Raw genomic sequence first — 15,908 nt, 5'->3', positions numbered from 1 at the left:
TCGAGGACAGTACACTGTCAAGCCAGAGACTTGAAAGTGTGTGGGTCGTGTCTGTGCAGTGTGATATGTTGTGCCCATTGTTTATCCGGCTAATTGGCCGCCAGGCCCCTAGTGGGGCCCGACGTTGCCCATACCCTGCCACGTGGAGGCTAGCCGGGTGTATCCAGTATCACAACAATTTGCTCTGGCAGGTCCTGCCACCTAGTTTCCTGGGATTTCAGTGGCTAGGGCCTATTTAAAAAAAAAAAAAAAAAATTTATGCATTTGACATTAATGCTTAATGGGATTGCTGTTAGGAAATCGTTGGTTAGGGTTGAACACTAAAGAGATGTGTTAAAGGCCAAATAGGTCGGGCAAAATTTTGATGTTATTAAATTTAGACATGTAACGCTAGATAAAAGCTGATAGTGTTAGATATCTTAGAGATTTGCACAAAACCGGTAGAATTTAGACGTTGGTTATAATTTGGCGGCATCGTTAAGGGATGTACTAGGTCGATTTAGTGAGATAGAGGGGGGGGGGAGATTGAAGACTGGGGAGGAAACAGATAGAAGAATAGGGACGGATAGAGTAGGCATCCCCAAAGAGGTCAGTGGAGACGAGCCCCACCAGGCGAAATATGGGGGGTAGGCATGGAGGAGAGGAGACAGAGATCCGTCTCCTCCATTCCCTGCCTGGGGATGGGGTTTTAAAGGGAACCAGGTTAGAGTACCCAGTTCGGATCGCCAATGGCGTGTTGGCAGCAAAGCCACAGAATGTCTTCGTCGGTGTCATGTCCAAGGAGTGTCGAATCCGGTATGAAGGTCCAGCTGCCCATCCCGCTCTGGGGGTGGGATATGTTAGCTGGCAGTGGGGAACCTACCAGGTGAAGGGGGGGGACACACACACATTTACTTCATTCGTAATGTGCATTCTCACTCTACTTGCATTCTTTTTTTTTTTTTTATACTTTTTTCTTATTTTATAATTTTTTTTTTTTTTATTTTTTTATACTTTTTTTTCTTATTTTATAATTTTTTTTTGTTTTTTTTTTTTTTTTATACTTTTTTTCTTATTTTATAATTTTTTTATATATATATATATATATATATATATATATATATATATTTTTTTTTTTTTTTTTATTTATTATTTCACTCAACTCATTCATCTTTTTCTCACACACCAGGAGGGGATGCAATGATGGGTAGCGTAAATTTAAATACTAATTATTAACTTAGCATTTGTGGTTTGTGTTCTTTTCTCTCACGCTTGCACTTTTATTCATTCTTCTAGCTCTCACCTCATTTATTCGACTCTTTCTTTCTGCACTGCACTCTCTGGGCACCGCAACTTACTGTTATTCTTCAGTTGTGGTGCAGGCCTAGCTGCAAGGTTTTTTTTTTTTTTTTTTTGCAGGCCAGGGAAGAATGCAGTGATAGTGTTTATGTGGTTTGTAAATGTTTGTTGGTACAATATATATAAAGTAATGTAAGTTATTTTTAACTTTGTATTCTTTTGGCCAATTACATTTGCTCTTCTGCTCATTCCCATTCACTTTCTCTGCATGCATTCCCATCCCCCTCCCCTACACTGGTTTGGGGCCCCAGGTTCCTACACATGGCATGGTAGTCATGGGGAGTTTTGTTATGTCAAGTTTCTGTCAGGGTGCAGAATACTGCTACCCTAACAGTTTTTAAGTCATCATCTGGGCGTGGTGGGAAACTTGGGCAATTTTACTATTGATTATTGTTTAATTGCTGGGGGGCTGAATTGCCATTCTTTGCATTGCTCTGCGCATTTCGAAAACTTTCTGTGTGAAAGATGTAAAAGCTTTATAATTTTGCTCTTCTATGATGAAGAGATGTTCTTCTCCCCTGGGAAGGGGACCAATCTGTGCTATTAGCTCTGTTCTGGGGATGTCATATATTATACATTCATAGAGAATGTGTGCCCAGTCTTCACTTTCGCCACAGGTGCAGTTTGGGTCATCGGTCAGGCCTAAGGAGGTTAGTTTCGCCTTTAGGGAGCCGTGCCCTGTCAATATAAATGATGTAAAAAGTCCAGGGGCATACCACTTAGGTGGCTTTGGGCTGACCATTGACACCAGTGGCAGAAACCGTTTGGTGACCAGACCTCTGGTTTCCTGCTCCCACTTTGTTTGCCATAGCTCGTGGAGCTTTGTGGCTATTCTTTTTCTTTCATCATTGAAGGTATTGGTTGTATCAAGGGCTATCCCCAGAAATTCTGTGGGTATGCCCTTTTTAAATCTATAATATAAGCCTCTTTTGGCTACTTCCAGGTAAAGTGGGAGAGTTCCGGCCAGCAACTGTAGTGCAGGTGTGCTTACTGTGCGACATGCTCTGGTAACAGTGAGTAGTATTGTCCTTTGTATCGATTCTAATTTATTCCTATTTCTTACTATGGCCGAGCAGATGAACCACGCACCGGCTCCATAGGTGATAACAGGTAGGAACATTGCACGGTATATGATTGCCAAGGTCTTTCTTTTGAGTCCCCAGTCTGCTCGACTGATCCTGGCAATCATACCTGCATAATTTCGCACTTTCTTCGCCAAGTAGATCAAATGGGGGTAAAAGTTAATTTTGAATCAAAGACCACTCCAAGATATTTTAGTTCTGTTACCATTTTTATAGTGATTGTGTTAATTTTGATTTGTGGACGTCTTCTTATGTCCAAATTACCTTTTAGAAGTATTTGTTTGGTTTTTTCAGGCGATATTTTGAGCATGTGCATTTGTGCCCACTCCTGCAGCTGCAAGAGAGCGGCATTTGATCTTTGCTCTACAACTACTCGTGAGTTGCCTTTTACAAGGAAAATCATGTCATCTGCAAAGGCCAGGCTTTCCACGGGGCCCAGATCCAAGGCCAGAAATTCATCCAGAACAATGTTCCAAAAGAAAGGGCCAAGGATTGATCCCTGCGGGCAGCCTTTATTCACAGGGCGTGTCAATTCCTGGAACCTTGTGCGTACTGAGACACTTCTGTCTGTACGGTAGCTGTTTATTACCTTATAGAGGTTTTGTGGGGCATTTGCCTGGCGAAGTCTCCTAAGGACACTAGGCCACCATAGTGAGTCAAATGCCCCAGCAAAGTCAATGGAGATTGCCAGCATATATTTCTCCTCTGTGTTTTTAACTGCTGTCAGTAGGTGGTGCATGGCATCCTCCGTAGAATTGCCCTGCTTAAAACCATACTGATTGTTGGAATGCAAGCCTGCTTCTGTGTAATATTGAGCTAATCTGCTGTATATTAATCTTTCGTATATTTTCCCTAGTACAGGGAGTAGGGCTATTGGTCTATATGATTTGGGATCAGTAGGGAGTTTTTCAGGATTAACCTTAACACAGCTTGTTTCCATATTTTTGGGAATATACCTTCTGTCATACAGTTATTATATAGTGCTATTAATTTATCTGGTGCTATTTCTGCTAATTTCTTGATAATCTCAACCTCTAAGAGGTCAAAACCTGGGCATTTATTGTTTTTGGTTTTAGATAGTGCTATTTCTAAGTCTTGTATAGTGAACAGAGGTTCAATATTGGCATTGTCATATTCAGTGTTTTCTTTTATAATGTCGAGTTGGGTGGGGGAAAGATTTCCAGTTTCAGTCTGAATGATACTGTCTAGGATGTTATTTACAGAATCCACCCAACACAGGGTTGGGGTTCCATCTGGTTTGACAGTAGTTTCTAAGACATCTCCTCTTGGCAGCTTGTTGGTCACTATTCAGTAGACAACTCCCCAAGGGTTATTGTTTCCAGTAGTTCCCACCAAGTGCTTCCAGCATTCCTTTTTCTTATCTCTTATGAGGGTTGTATACTGATTCCTGAGAGTTTTATAAGAATCTCTCAGTGCATCCACCTCATTTTGTGACCAAGATGTTCTGGCTCTTTGAAAATGTCTCCGTGCCTGGTGTACCCTACTTCTGAGTATAGTCAGTTCGGGACACCACCAGGGAACTGTCTGCTTCCTCGGTTTTTTTCCGTGGGATAGACAGGGTTGCTGTTTTTGTTAAAATGTTTGTCATAGTCAGTGCTTGCTCGTCCGGGCTACAGTTGCCTGATCTAGACCACTCATTTTCCTGTTTTTGCAGCTCAGCTGCTGTATGTTCTGCAAAAATCTGCCGGTTTGCCTTTTTAAGGTTATACCTTTTGATATCCAACAGAGAGTGTTGGGTTGTTTGTAATTGCCTGTTTAGTTTGAAGGAAATGGCTCTGTGATCTGATGTGGTCCAGGCTGGCTGGACACACCAGTCTGTGATTTTATAAGCTATTGAATTGGTGGCAAGAGTGATATCAATGTCACTCTCCCACATGGTACTGCTAAAAGTTGGGAGGTTATTTGGTTGGTTTAGCACTTGAAAGGGTGAGGTGGCTATATAGTCTGAAAGTATCTGGCCGTTGTGTGTGCCTGCTCTGTCTTCTGTACGGCTATGCCATAAGGCTGACCGGCAGTTGACATCAGCACACACTATGATATTTGCAGTAGGTAGCAAGTTTGTGACTACTTGTAGGTATTCAATAGTTGGATTTATATCTTCACCTGGTCTGGAATATAGTGAAATAATGTAAAACTGTCCTACAGCACTGGTAATATGGGCACACACTCCCACTGGGGAGCAAAGGTGACCCACCTTTGTGACTGTAAGGTCAGTATTTTTAACTACTATTGCTGTGGAAGGGACACCTGAGGTGTATTCTATTATTTTATAGTCTCTTGGGTATCCCTGAACTCTACCCATATGTGCGTAGGGCTCCTGGAGTACCAAAATATCTATATTATTTTCTTCCAATTTGAGTTTGATCTGATCTACAACGGCTCTTGCTCTTTGAGCATTCAATTGGACAAGATTTAGAGCCCTAGTCACATTTATGTTTTCAATCTGGCCCATAGTTGGTCCTAGATTGTATAAGTTTTGCCATTTTTTTATAACTGGGGCATTTATCATCCCTGATACTATGTGTATAGTCAGTCAGCCGTGCTGCCTTGCAAGTAGCACATTTTGGCTGCTGAGACTTATTTTTGCAATTTTTGTAATCGTGGCCAGTGACTGCACAGACAGGTTCTTTCTGAGTGCAGTCTCTGGCAATGTGACCATATTTATGACAGTTAAAGCAACTTTGGATAGGGAAATGTTCTCTAAATCTATGACTGGTCCAGCCAGCATAGATTCTCTGTTGTCCCTGCAATACCTTCCAAATTTTTGGTGTAATTTCTGCAATTATGTTGAGTTGTCCATTCCTTTTGTTTTTTGTTGCTCTTTTCAGCAGGAATTCAGCAGCAAATTCATCTATTGTCATTTCATTGTTAAAGTTTTTGAAGTAGATATCCATCATGAATTCTTTTTCTATTACTGACACAGGTACATCAAAGATTATAATATTAGGGTTTTTCCCTTTTGGTTTTTCAGGGAGCAAGCCCAGTTTTTCAATTTCAGGATGGTTTTCTATTTTTCTTAGATCTTCTTTGCTTGCTACCTCGATCAGGACTCCATTATTCCTGATTTTCCGCGTGTTGTTTATCTTTATTTCTCTCAGATGAGGCCTCAGTTTTGTTACCACTGTGTCCTTAACTGCCTCACTGGTTTTATGGGTAGAGTCACTTTTTGCTTTCAGAATAACAATGTTGCTTTCCTTGTTTATATTAGGTTGCTTAGTAGCTATTTGTTTTGCTTTAGTTATGTCCTGTTTGCTATTAACCTTTGCACATTGGGCATAGATTAGTGTGTTCATTGTTTTATAGTTGTTCTTCTCCTCAGTTGTAACCTCTAATTTTGATTTTAACACTTGGTTCTCTGTGTTTAATTAAATCAGGCGCTGCTCAAGCAGTGACCAACAGTTCACTATCTGCAGCCTAATTGCAGAAGTAATCCTGTTGGTTTGCTTGTGCATATATTCTTCTAGATACACTCTGGTTTCCTTTGCCTGTTTGATAGGGTCAGTCAAATTTGTTAGGTAGTCTAGTTTTACTTCTTCTTCTGTCTTTTGTTGCATCTCTGGAATTTCTATAGTTTCTTGATTTTTTCCTTTCCTGCCCTTCTTAATACTGAGGGGGCCAGGAGGCCAGCTATCCAGTTCGTTACCATTTTCCTCATTAACAGGGGCTTTCTCCCTGAGCACTCTAGCTTCATTTCCAGAGGAGTCTTCTAGGTCATTGTCCAGAATTTTGTCATTATTTGATTTTTCAGCCATAATTTCTGCATTAAATTCACTTTTAGCAATTTTCTGACGTTTTAAGTAGTGGTTTGAGGTACTTATTTCCACTGTAGGCCCACTAGAAATCGCGATTTTCAGGTTTTGGCGGGAAACGCCTGTAGACAAAGAAAACTATTTTATAAACTAAGTATAAGTTAATTCTGTCAGGAGTATTATATTTTCCATACAGAATAACCTTATCACGAGCCGTTTCAAGTATAATATATTCAAATTTCTCGACTTTTGAGACGTATTCAAATCAGTGGCTATGCCAGTGGGCTCGCTACCGCTGAAGCTGTAGCGATCGCGCTGGACAAAATCACTCTCAAAAGAGCAAAAATATGCAAATACAATCACAAAAACTATTCTTGCCCGACTTAATTTACTTACCTTCATCTGTGATACTCTTCAAACCTGAAAAATCCATGTTCTAATACTTGCCTAAATCGAAGATCGCGCAATATCGTCGTCCGCCGTTTACATCAAGTGGAGCTTCGTGCAGATGCGTCCGTACACTTCCGCGACCACAGCGACCTCCTCGGTACTACACTGACAGTGGTAGAGAATGAAAAGGACCTGGGGGTAATTGTGCAAGCAGATATGAAGTTTTCTGAGCAGTGCAGATGGTCTGCAAGATTAGCTCATGTGTCTTGTCAATGATAAACAGGAATTTTTCTAGCAGGGATAAGGAGGTGATTATCCCCTTGTATAAGGCAATGGTCAGGCCACAGTACTGTATACAGGTCTGGAGGCCTCATTTTAAGGAGGATGTAGAGCTGTTGGAACGAGTACAGAGAAGGGCAACAGATTAGTGAATGGAACAAAGATTTGCTCTTATGAAGAAAGGCTTAAGTTTTTCAAATTATAGTGTCTGGAGACTAGGCACATGCGAGGTGATCTGATTGAAGTGTATAAAGCCTTGAATGGTTTGAGCATGCTCAATGCTGATGGGATTCTTCCTCTTGCTCAGAATAATCACCTGAGAGGGCATAAATTCAAAGTGAGGAAAGACAATTGTAGGATAGATGTGCGGAAGTTTGCCTTTAGCCAGCGAGTGGTTGATTGCTGGAACAAACTTCCATCTGTCGTTGTAGAAGTTGATAGCTTAAACAGATTCAAGGCAGAACTAGACAAACATTTGGAGCGGGTGGATGAGTGAAATAAGGGGGGGGTGAGTTTTTTTCTTTTCTTTTTTTTTTTTTTGGCTGATGCTATATAAGCTTGCTTTCTTGCATCATGTGCCCATAGTTAAGGTGTACCAACAACATTAGAACACCTTAACTATGGCATTCTGTGAGCAGTCCAGAATATACTGTCATATTACTGCCACTCTTAAACCAGTACCTAATAATCATTTCTTTTCAAAGTTCGTCTTATAACATCCCTCTTGTGAATCAAGTACTTTATATGGACTGGAGTATCACATTTACTGGTTCTAACAGCAACACATATGAACTTACAACCCATAAGGGGCAATTATTGCTGGGCATAATTGTCCCATATGGGTTGCAAGTTCATAACTACACATTATAACTACCATTTTGAATACATAAACCATTGGTTGTGTGTAATTTTAGTTATTTTAAATAATAGTGTCCTTCTCAGATAAGTCATTCTCAGAGAGGAATGATAGTTGAATATCATGTGGGAAAAAATGTCTATGCATGTTACTGTTCAGGAATTAAACATCTCCAGGTTTACAAATGGCAACGTGCTGTGCCAGTTGTAAAGTGATGAAAATCCAGAGGTGGCATTAAGCATAAGAAATGAAACATTAACTTAAAGGAGATAATGAACCTCAAGATGATTGATTAACACATGCACTAAAGCAGTCATTACTGATGCACTAAAGGAATCATTACTGCCAAAGGCACACCAACACCATCAATTTCTTTGAATAAATACATTTGTTCATAACTGCAAGTGTCCATGACTTTTAGTAGGATTGTGTGAGAGAGAGAGAGAGATCACAAAAATGAAAATAAGATCTCCAGTGTTTGAACAGGTCACAGTTCATAGTTAATTCACTGCCTCCAAAGAAGGTAGTGAAGTAGATTTCAAAACATTAGCTATGTTTTAATATCGCTATTAAAATTATAAATCAATAAATTTCATTCAACTGGAACAAAGAATTTGTCTGTGATTCCCAGAAAAGCATACACAACTTCTAAGCATAACATTTCTCATATAAAAAAATATATACTTTTATAGCATATATACCTCCAAGTTTCTGTAGTGAAATAATTACATTACATGTTTAAAGCATGTAAATACTATTACTTTTTCTAAATGGATGGAAGCAACTACATATAATAACTGTTGATATAATAACACTTGTTTCCACTGTGTATTTTGATCCTTAATTCTATTCCTAAAAATTTTTTTTCCATCTAAAATGAGGTTTTCACTTTCGGTCATATTTACAACATTTCTTAAGTAAAAATAACATGAGATTTCCATATCAAGCATTGATATTTTGGTGAATTCTGTTTTTCTTAGCAAACATTAAATATTTAATGAAATAAAAGTGTGAAAAATGTGTGCACAACTACACTGGTGTTCAAAGAAAGTGCATCACCTAGGAATTTTACATTTCTAACCCTTTTTCACGATGGTATGTTACAATAACTAGCATCACAAATAGAATTATAAACAAAAGATATTTATTAACAGTTAAGGCAAAGCTAAGTAATATTTGACAGGTGCTCTCAAAATATTCCAAAATGAGCATTTGCAACCTTTATACAACAGTTTTGGTAAGCACGACAATTATGGCTGAAATGTTATCAGAAGCCCTCAGTTTGCTTCAGTTTATCATTTAAATGGAAAACAAAATGAAAAGTTCACCAGATACAAACTAATATTTAGTTGAACAGCCTCTGGCCCTGATGACAGCAGCACACCAACCAGGCATTGACAAGATCAATTTCTGAAGATAATCAACTGATAGTTTGTGATTCCAAACATGAATTATGGCTTCCTGAAGTTCACAAAGGGTCTTTGGTTTCTTTCTGGCAACTGCAGATTCCACACGATGCCAATAGTTCTCTATAGGATTCAGGTCTGGGCTGTTTCCTGGCCAGCTAAGGGTTATAATGGACCATTCTTCGAACCATTTTGTCACCTGTAACAAATGTAAAAACATTACTGTCGAACCTCTAATGAAGAAATGACTCTAAAGTTTCATTTCTTCATTAGAGAGCTACAGAAGTGCCTACTTACACTTTTCGCCCGATGACAAGGAGCAGAGTCATCCTGAAAGATGCAGTTACTTGGCAGGTTGAAATGATCTCTAATGGTCGGCAGCAATTTGCCTTCCAATATAGCCAGGTATTCAATGGCATTTACGGAACCTTTGCCCCCATATCATTTGGCTGGTAGGGAATTTCACTGTAAACACCATACAGTCTGGATGATATTCTTCACCATGTCTACGGCAAATTGTTTGTCTCCCATGAGAGCCATGCAGGTTGAATTTCTTCTCATCTGAGAAAATAACTGACTTCCACTTGAAGTTCATTTGACATGCTCCTTACACCAAATTAATCGGGCCTTTTTCATTTTTTGTGTGAGGAGGGGCTTCTTAGGATGACGGGCTACAAGTTCATTTTTGAAGAGGCGTCTTCTAACTGTTACTGTACTTACTATCACTCCTTATGTTCTTCCCATTCCTGTTTCAGCTAAGACGAAGAAACTTTATGGGTTTTAAGGCATAAGCACTTCAAAACATGGACCTGTTTTGGCAGAGAGACTTCTCAATTGACTTTTTTCCTATCAGCAGAACCAGTATTCTTGAGTTTGGAAAGAAATCTACTCACTGTTGATTGATTACAAGACACTCTATAAGCAATATGACAGGAAGAACATCCTTCCTCATGTAAAGCAACAATAGAACTCTTTCTTCGTGACGTCAACTGCATAACTCGCTAGCTGACACAAGCAAGAAATGACTGCAACTCTTGCAGAGCATGCTTATATAGCCGAAAGTAACAGCTAATGCAATATTATGTCATCACCTAGGTGTGTCAATCTTATCTGATGCAATCTGTAAGAAATATTCCATATACTTACATTATTTGGATGACAATTACAATTTTAAGGGGTGATGCACTTTCTTTGAACACCAGGTATATGCAAACTGTTTGAATGTGTTAAAAAAAATTTCTGAGAGTAGGCAAACATCATTTGCCTACTCTCAGAACTGGAATTTGGGGAGTACAATGTGTACAGAAAGGATAGACAGGATAGGAAGGGAGGAGGTGTTATGCTATTAATTAAGAAAAACATAAAATCAAAAGAAGTGCATCCAGTTGATATAGATGAACAGTGTACTGTTGTGTCAGTTTGATGTGACATAAGCCCTGCGAAAGCAAAAATAAGAGTAGGATTGTGTTATATGCCTAATGACTCGAATGAGTACAATGAACAATTGTACAGAGGAACAGAGTGGGCTAGTAAATCAGAATGTCTTATAATAGGGGATTTTAACTTCCCAGATATTAACTGGAACTTGTGGGTTAGTCACTCACACACTAGTAAGACTTTTGTGGATTTATTGAATGATTGTTTTCTACAGCAGCATGTTCGAGAGGCAACCAGAGAGGGTAATACTCTTGATCTGGTTATCAGCAGTGATCATTCGTGTATTAAGAATTTGCAGGTAAGGAACCACTAGGTGGCAGTGATCACAGTGTACTGATGTGGGATTACTTAAAGATATAATTACCATCAGGGGTAAAGGAAAGGGTTTTTGCTTCCGTAAAGGTAAGTACAGTGGTCTCAGACAGTTTTTAAATTTGTACAGTGGGATCAACTGACCATGTTACCAACAGTAAATTCTAAGTGGAAAGCATTCAAGGAATTAATCATGGATGCTACTAAAAGTTTCATACCTATTAAGAAATATTGTTCAAGGTTTAGGCCTAAATGGTTATCAAATGAACTAATGAGACTCGTCACAGAGAAAAAAAATGCATGGGATGCACATAAATTATCAAGCGACTCAGAAGCTTATGGCAGATATAAGCTAGTCTATAATAAGGTCACAAAGGAGGTTAGTCAGTCGAAGGCAGATTACGAGAAATCTTTGAAAAAAGATGCTAAGAAAAACAGCAAGGATTTCTTTACTTATATAAACTCTAAAAGGAAGAGGATGAATCTGATTGGTCCAATTGATATCAATGGTTCGACTGTTGATGACCCTGCTCAGATAGCAAACAAACTAAATGAGTATTTTGCATCTACATTCACACATGAGGAGTTATTAAGGTTTAAAAATGGCAGAAGGTTATCAAATTGTAGCAAGGTGCTTAATGATTTTGTAATAACTGAGAGCAAAGTGGAGGAGAAATTGTTGAAGTTAAACATAAGAAAAGCACCTGGGGTGGATGGGATCTATTCAGTTATATTAAAAGAGGCGGCAAAGAACTAAGCAAACCCTTAGCCATAATTATGAGAGCATCCTTGGACTCAGTGGAGGTCCCCACGGACTGGAGATGTGCAAATGTATCCCCGATTCACAAAGGGGGATCGAAGGGTGACACAAGTAATTACAGACCAGTTAGTTTAACTTCTGTTTCGGGTAAAATAATGGAGTCACTGGTTAAAGATGCATTGCAGGATCATCTAGACAAGACTGCAGCAATAATTCAGACACAGCATGCATGCATTTGTTAAGGGAAAGTCTTGTCTGACAAATTTGATAGGATATTATGATGTGGTTACAAAGGAACTGGATGCAAAAATAATTTTGATATCATATATTTGGATTTCAGGAAAGCTTTCGACACTGTTGTGCATGGAAGACTATTCTACAAATTGGAGCAGAATGGTATTAAGGATAAGTTGCTACAATGGATAAAAGGATGGTTGAGTGGGAGAAGTCAGAGGGTGGTAATCAATGGGTGCTACTCTTCGTGGACTAATGTTTATTAGTGGAGTTTCACAGTGTTCGGTGTTGGGTCCTCTGTTGTTTTGTATATTTATCAATGATATTGATGAAGGTATATCAGGCTTAGTGTCGAAGTTTGCAGATGATACAAAGGTTGGCAGGGTTTTTAATGACAGTAATGGCAGTGTGCTACTGAAACAGGATCTAGATAATTTGGGCAGATGGGCTAAGAAGTGGCAACTGAAATTTAACCTTGACAAATGCAAAGTACTGCATATGGGTAGAAGTAACCCCAGAGAAACATACCAACTGTTTGGTACTACACTTAAGATATAGAAAATGAAAAAGACCTGGGAGTAATTGTGCCGTCAGATATGAAGTTTTCTGAGCAATGCAGACAGGCTGCCAGGGCAGGTCATCGGGTTTTGTCAATGATATATAGGAATTTTGCTAGCAGGGAAAAGGAGGTGACTGTCCCTCTGTATAAGGCAATGGTCAGGTCAAGCCTTGAGTACTGCATACAGGTCTGGAGGCCTCGTTTTAGGAAGGATGGAGATTTGCTTGAGCATGTGCAGAGAAGGGCAACAAGATTGGTGAAGGGAATGAAGGGATCTTCTTACCAAGAGAGGCTTGGTAAGTCTCCTAGTCTCCAGCCACTGCAAGTTCTGCAAATTGCAGTGGCTGGAGACTAGGCATCTGCACGGTGATCTGATTAAGGTGTATAAGACCTTTAAAGGTTAGGTAAGGAAATAATAGGAAAAGAAATAAAATGAATGGGTTGAGCACGCTGAATTCTGATGGGATCCTTCCACTTGTTCAGATTACGAACCTAAGGGGGCATAAATTCAAATTAAGAAAAGACAGATGTAGAATAGATGTGCGGAAATTTTCCTTTAGCCAGCAGGTGGTTAATTGCTAGAAAAAACTTCCGTCTGTTGTTGTGGAAGTTGATAGGTTAAATAAATTTAAGGAGGAACTGGACAGGCATTTGGAGAGAATGGTGTTATTTATTTATTTTATTTTTTTTTGGCTGATGCTGCATAAGCTCATACATATGCTTTCTTGCATCACATGCCACTACTACTACTACTATTTACTATAAACCATAATGGGAGAAAATATATCTGACCATTCTATGGGTTTACGTTTCCAAATCTAAAACAATCAATGCCACAAGACAAAGGTTATCATAATAATGACAGGAACAAAAATTCACAGTATCATAACTAAAACTGATAAATATTTTTGTAGTACTTTTTACACTGCTTGTTATTGTTATTTGGTTTTTAGGAGCATTAGCAATTAGTGCCATATTGCTCCAGGGATATGCGGTGATCATTCCCTGACCTTTCTGCATCCTCCGTATTTGGTGGTCACGGGCTCAAAAGCCGGTCTAATCAAGAAGCGTGTGCTACGCACTGCTGCTCCTGCCCACCTGGCTATGGAGGTGCCTTTTACACTGCATACCCACTGAAGGGAGAACCAATTCTACCAGTGATTTCCAAGTAGGAGAATAATATCAAACAGCAAAGTGAAGTTACATTTTTTGAGAGCATGAACACTACAGTTAAATTTCTCATCCACTGCAACAAAATTTTTATTCAACATCCATTTAACTTCAAATTGAAAAAAACAGTATAAATATATTTAAGGAATTTTTTTCCTTCTTAAAAATTAGCCCAATTAAAGAAAAAGAAATTATCAAATTAATGAAAGACCTGCTGAAGATCTTTTGCTTGTTTATAATGCCTTTTCGCTTCATCATTTAACTTTTGAATTTTGGGAGTAATGTTGTATCCTAAAACTCGCAACTGACGAACTTCTCTCATTAAAGAAACCAAGCGAGGACTATAATTCACTTCTGGATGGCCTCTTGCACTCAGAGATATCACTGCTTGACCTGTATCTAGCCTAAAATGTTAAATTCACATACTTGTAGAGACTAACAAATTCAAGTTATTTAATAGAATATATAAATACAAATCAAGCACAAAACAAAAGCCTAATACTGAAAGTCTATCAGAGGTTAGCAAAATAAATTGACAACTGAAATAAGATCACTCTGAATATAAATAACTTATATATCAATTTACATTTGAAGTTAAATGTAAACATTTTATGGTGAAGGTAAAAAAAGCCAACACGAGAACCATGGCAAACTACAGGAAACTTACTGGACAAACTGGTTTGCCACTATCACAGTTTTTCCCTGCATTCTTGGTAAACAAACAGTGCATGTTATCAGTAACGGCATTAGAAGTCAAAAACGATATATTAATTGACACATAGGAGTAACAGACGATGTACTGACTGGTGCGAGAACATAACAGACAATAACACTGTAGCATTAAGTGATTGATTATGTTATGATACACATATATATAAAGAATTTTTCTTTCTTTTCCTATTATTTCCTTACCTAACCTTTAAAGTTAGGTACGGAAACCATTTCCTATTAATTCCTAACCTAAGATTTAAGGTCAAGTTAGCAAATATAGTGAAATATAAAGATCCCTTGGTAAAGCTTTTCTTTTTTTCATAACATAACCTTAATGGTTATGTTAGGAAACTTAACCTTAAAAATGTACAGTAATATGGTTTTAATAGCAAAAACACTCATGAACCCCAATACTCTGCTTTTAATAATAAGAAAATCTAATCATTAGTCTATCATGCCCACATGGCAATCAATATATTGTTCTCGACTTCCACTGCCACTACTGATAACACACACTGTTTGTTTACCGAGAATTCAAGAAGAAACTGTGGTAGCGGCAAACCAGTTCGTCCAGTAAGTTCCCCATAGTTGCCGTGGTTCTTGTGTTGGCCTCCTTTACCTTAGCCCATTTTATTTATTTTGCAGCATAAAATGTTTTGGAAACTGTGTACATTTATTATTTATCTGCATCAAGTAGTAAAGTCAAAAATTGTGAAACTTTTGAAAGAGCTGCTGAAGAATGCAGTGCCTGTGGGATTTACATGTCTGCATATGCAAGGATATGTATGAGCATACATAGTCAGTCACCAGTTTGGGCATTTGTGGCAAGTTTTTATAGACCAGGATAGGTAGACAGCTTTGTGTTCTCCACTGGATACAGTAAAAATTCAGACAGAGAAGTAAGAAGTAGATTTATAATTAGTGAAAAGTCTGAATTATAGACAAATAAGATGGGATAAAAAATAAGATCATTTTTCAAAAATGTTTCTATTCAATACAAATTTGAATACAATGACATCAAACCAAACAGAAGACAAATAGTACAGTTTTTAAACAACAAACTTTAATGTGTAAGACATTAATAACAACAAATTTAATAATATATATATATAAAGATGATGATCCCTTCCCAATCATATTTCCTTTTTGAGAAAATGGGAAATATTCTATGAAGCAAACATTCCATTGTATTGCTATTTCATAACATCATTCTTTGTTTCACTCATCCCTTAAAAATATTTTTTGAATTTCTCATCAGAATTATCAAATTTAATAAGAGTATCCAGGCAAATTCTACATTCATGTAATTTAACTTTTTCTTCTTTATGTTCTTCTTCTTCTTCACTACCAGTTTCATGTACAGATTTTTCACCTGAACTTCTATTGCTATTCTTCTGTTATCATATTATATCCAGCCTCATCTTCTTTTTCTTCTATCCAAATTTTTAATATCCCAAATTAATGTCATTTTTTGCCACTGTTGTGCAACACATTTTGACAATCTTCATTTTTGATTCCATGTAAATCAATAAGAACATCAATAAAGAAGTATGTGTGAAAATTACTAAATGTGATAAATATTTAAAAAGTTAAAAACTTATACA

General features: G+C 38.0%; 1 protein-coding gene across 1 annotated transcript in view; it reads right to left on the bottom strand.

Annotated features, from left to right (window-relative positions):
- The window catches only part of btv (dynein cytoplasmic heavy chain beethoven), a 696,240-nt gene that overhangs the window by 622,001 nt on the left and 58,331 nt on the right, over positions 1-15,908 (bottom strand). Inside the window, exon 6 of the mRNA XM_090384033.1 lies at positions 13,805-13,997. Within this exon, the coding sequence (XP_090240159.1) occupies positions 13,805-13,997 (193 nt within the window). The remainder of the gene's footprint in view (positions 1-13,804; positions 13,998-15,908) is intronic.

The sequence above is a fragment of the Mastigoproctus giganteus genome, chromosome 10 (assembly GCF_048544385.1).
Source record: "Mastigoproctus giganteus isolate SK-2022 chromosome 10, ASM4854438v1, whole genome shotgun sequence".
Classification (NCBI taxonomy): domain Eukaryota; kingdom Metazoa; phylum Arthropoda; class Arachnida; order Uropygi; family Thelyphonidae; genus Mastigoproctus; species Mastigoproctus giganteus.
Note: the sequence above shows the minus strand (reverse complement) of the source record. Positions and strands in the feature narration are given on the sequence as shown.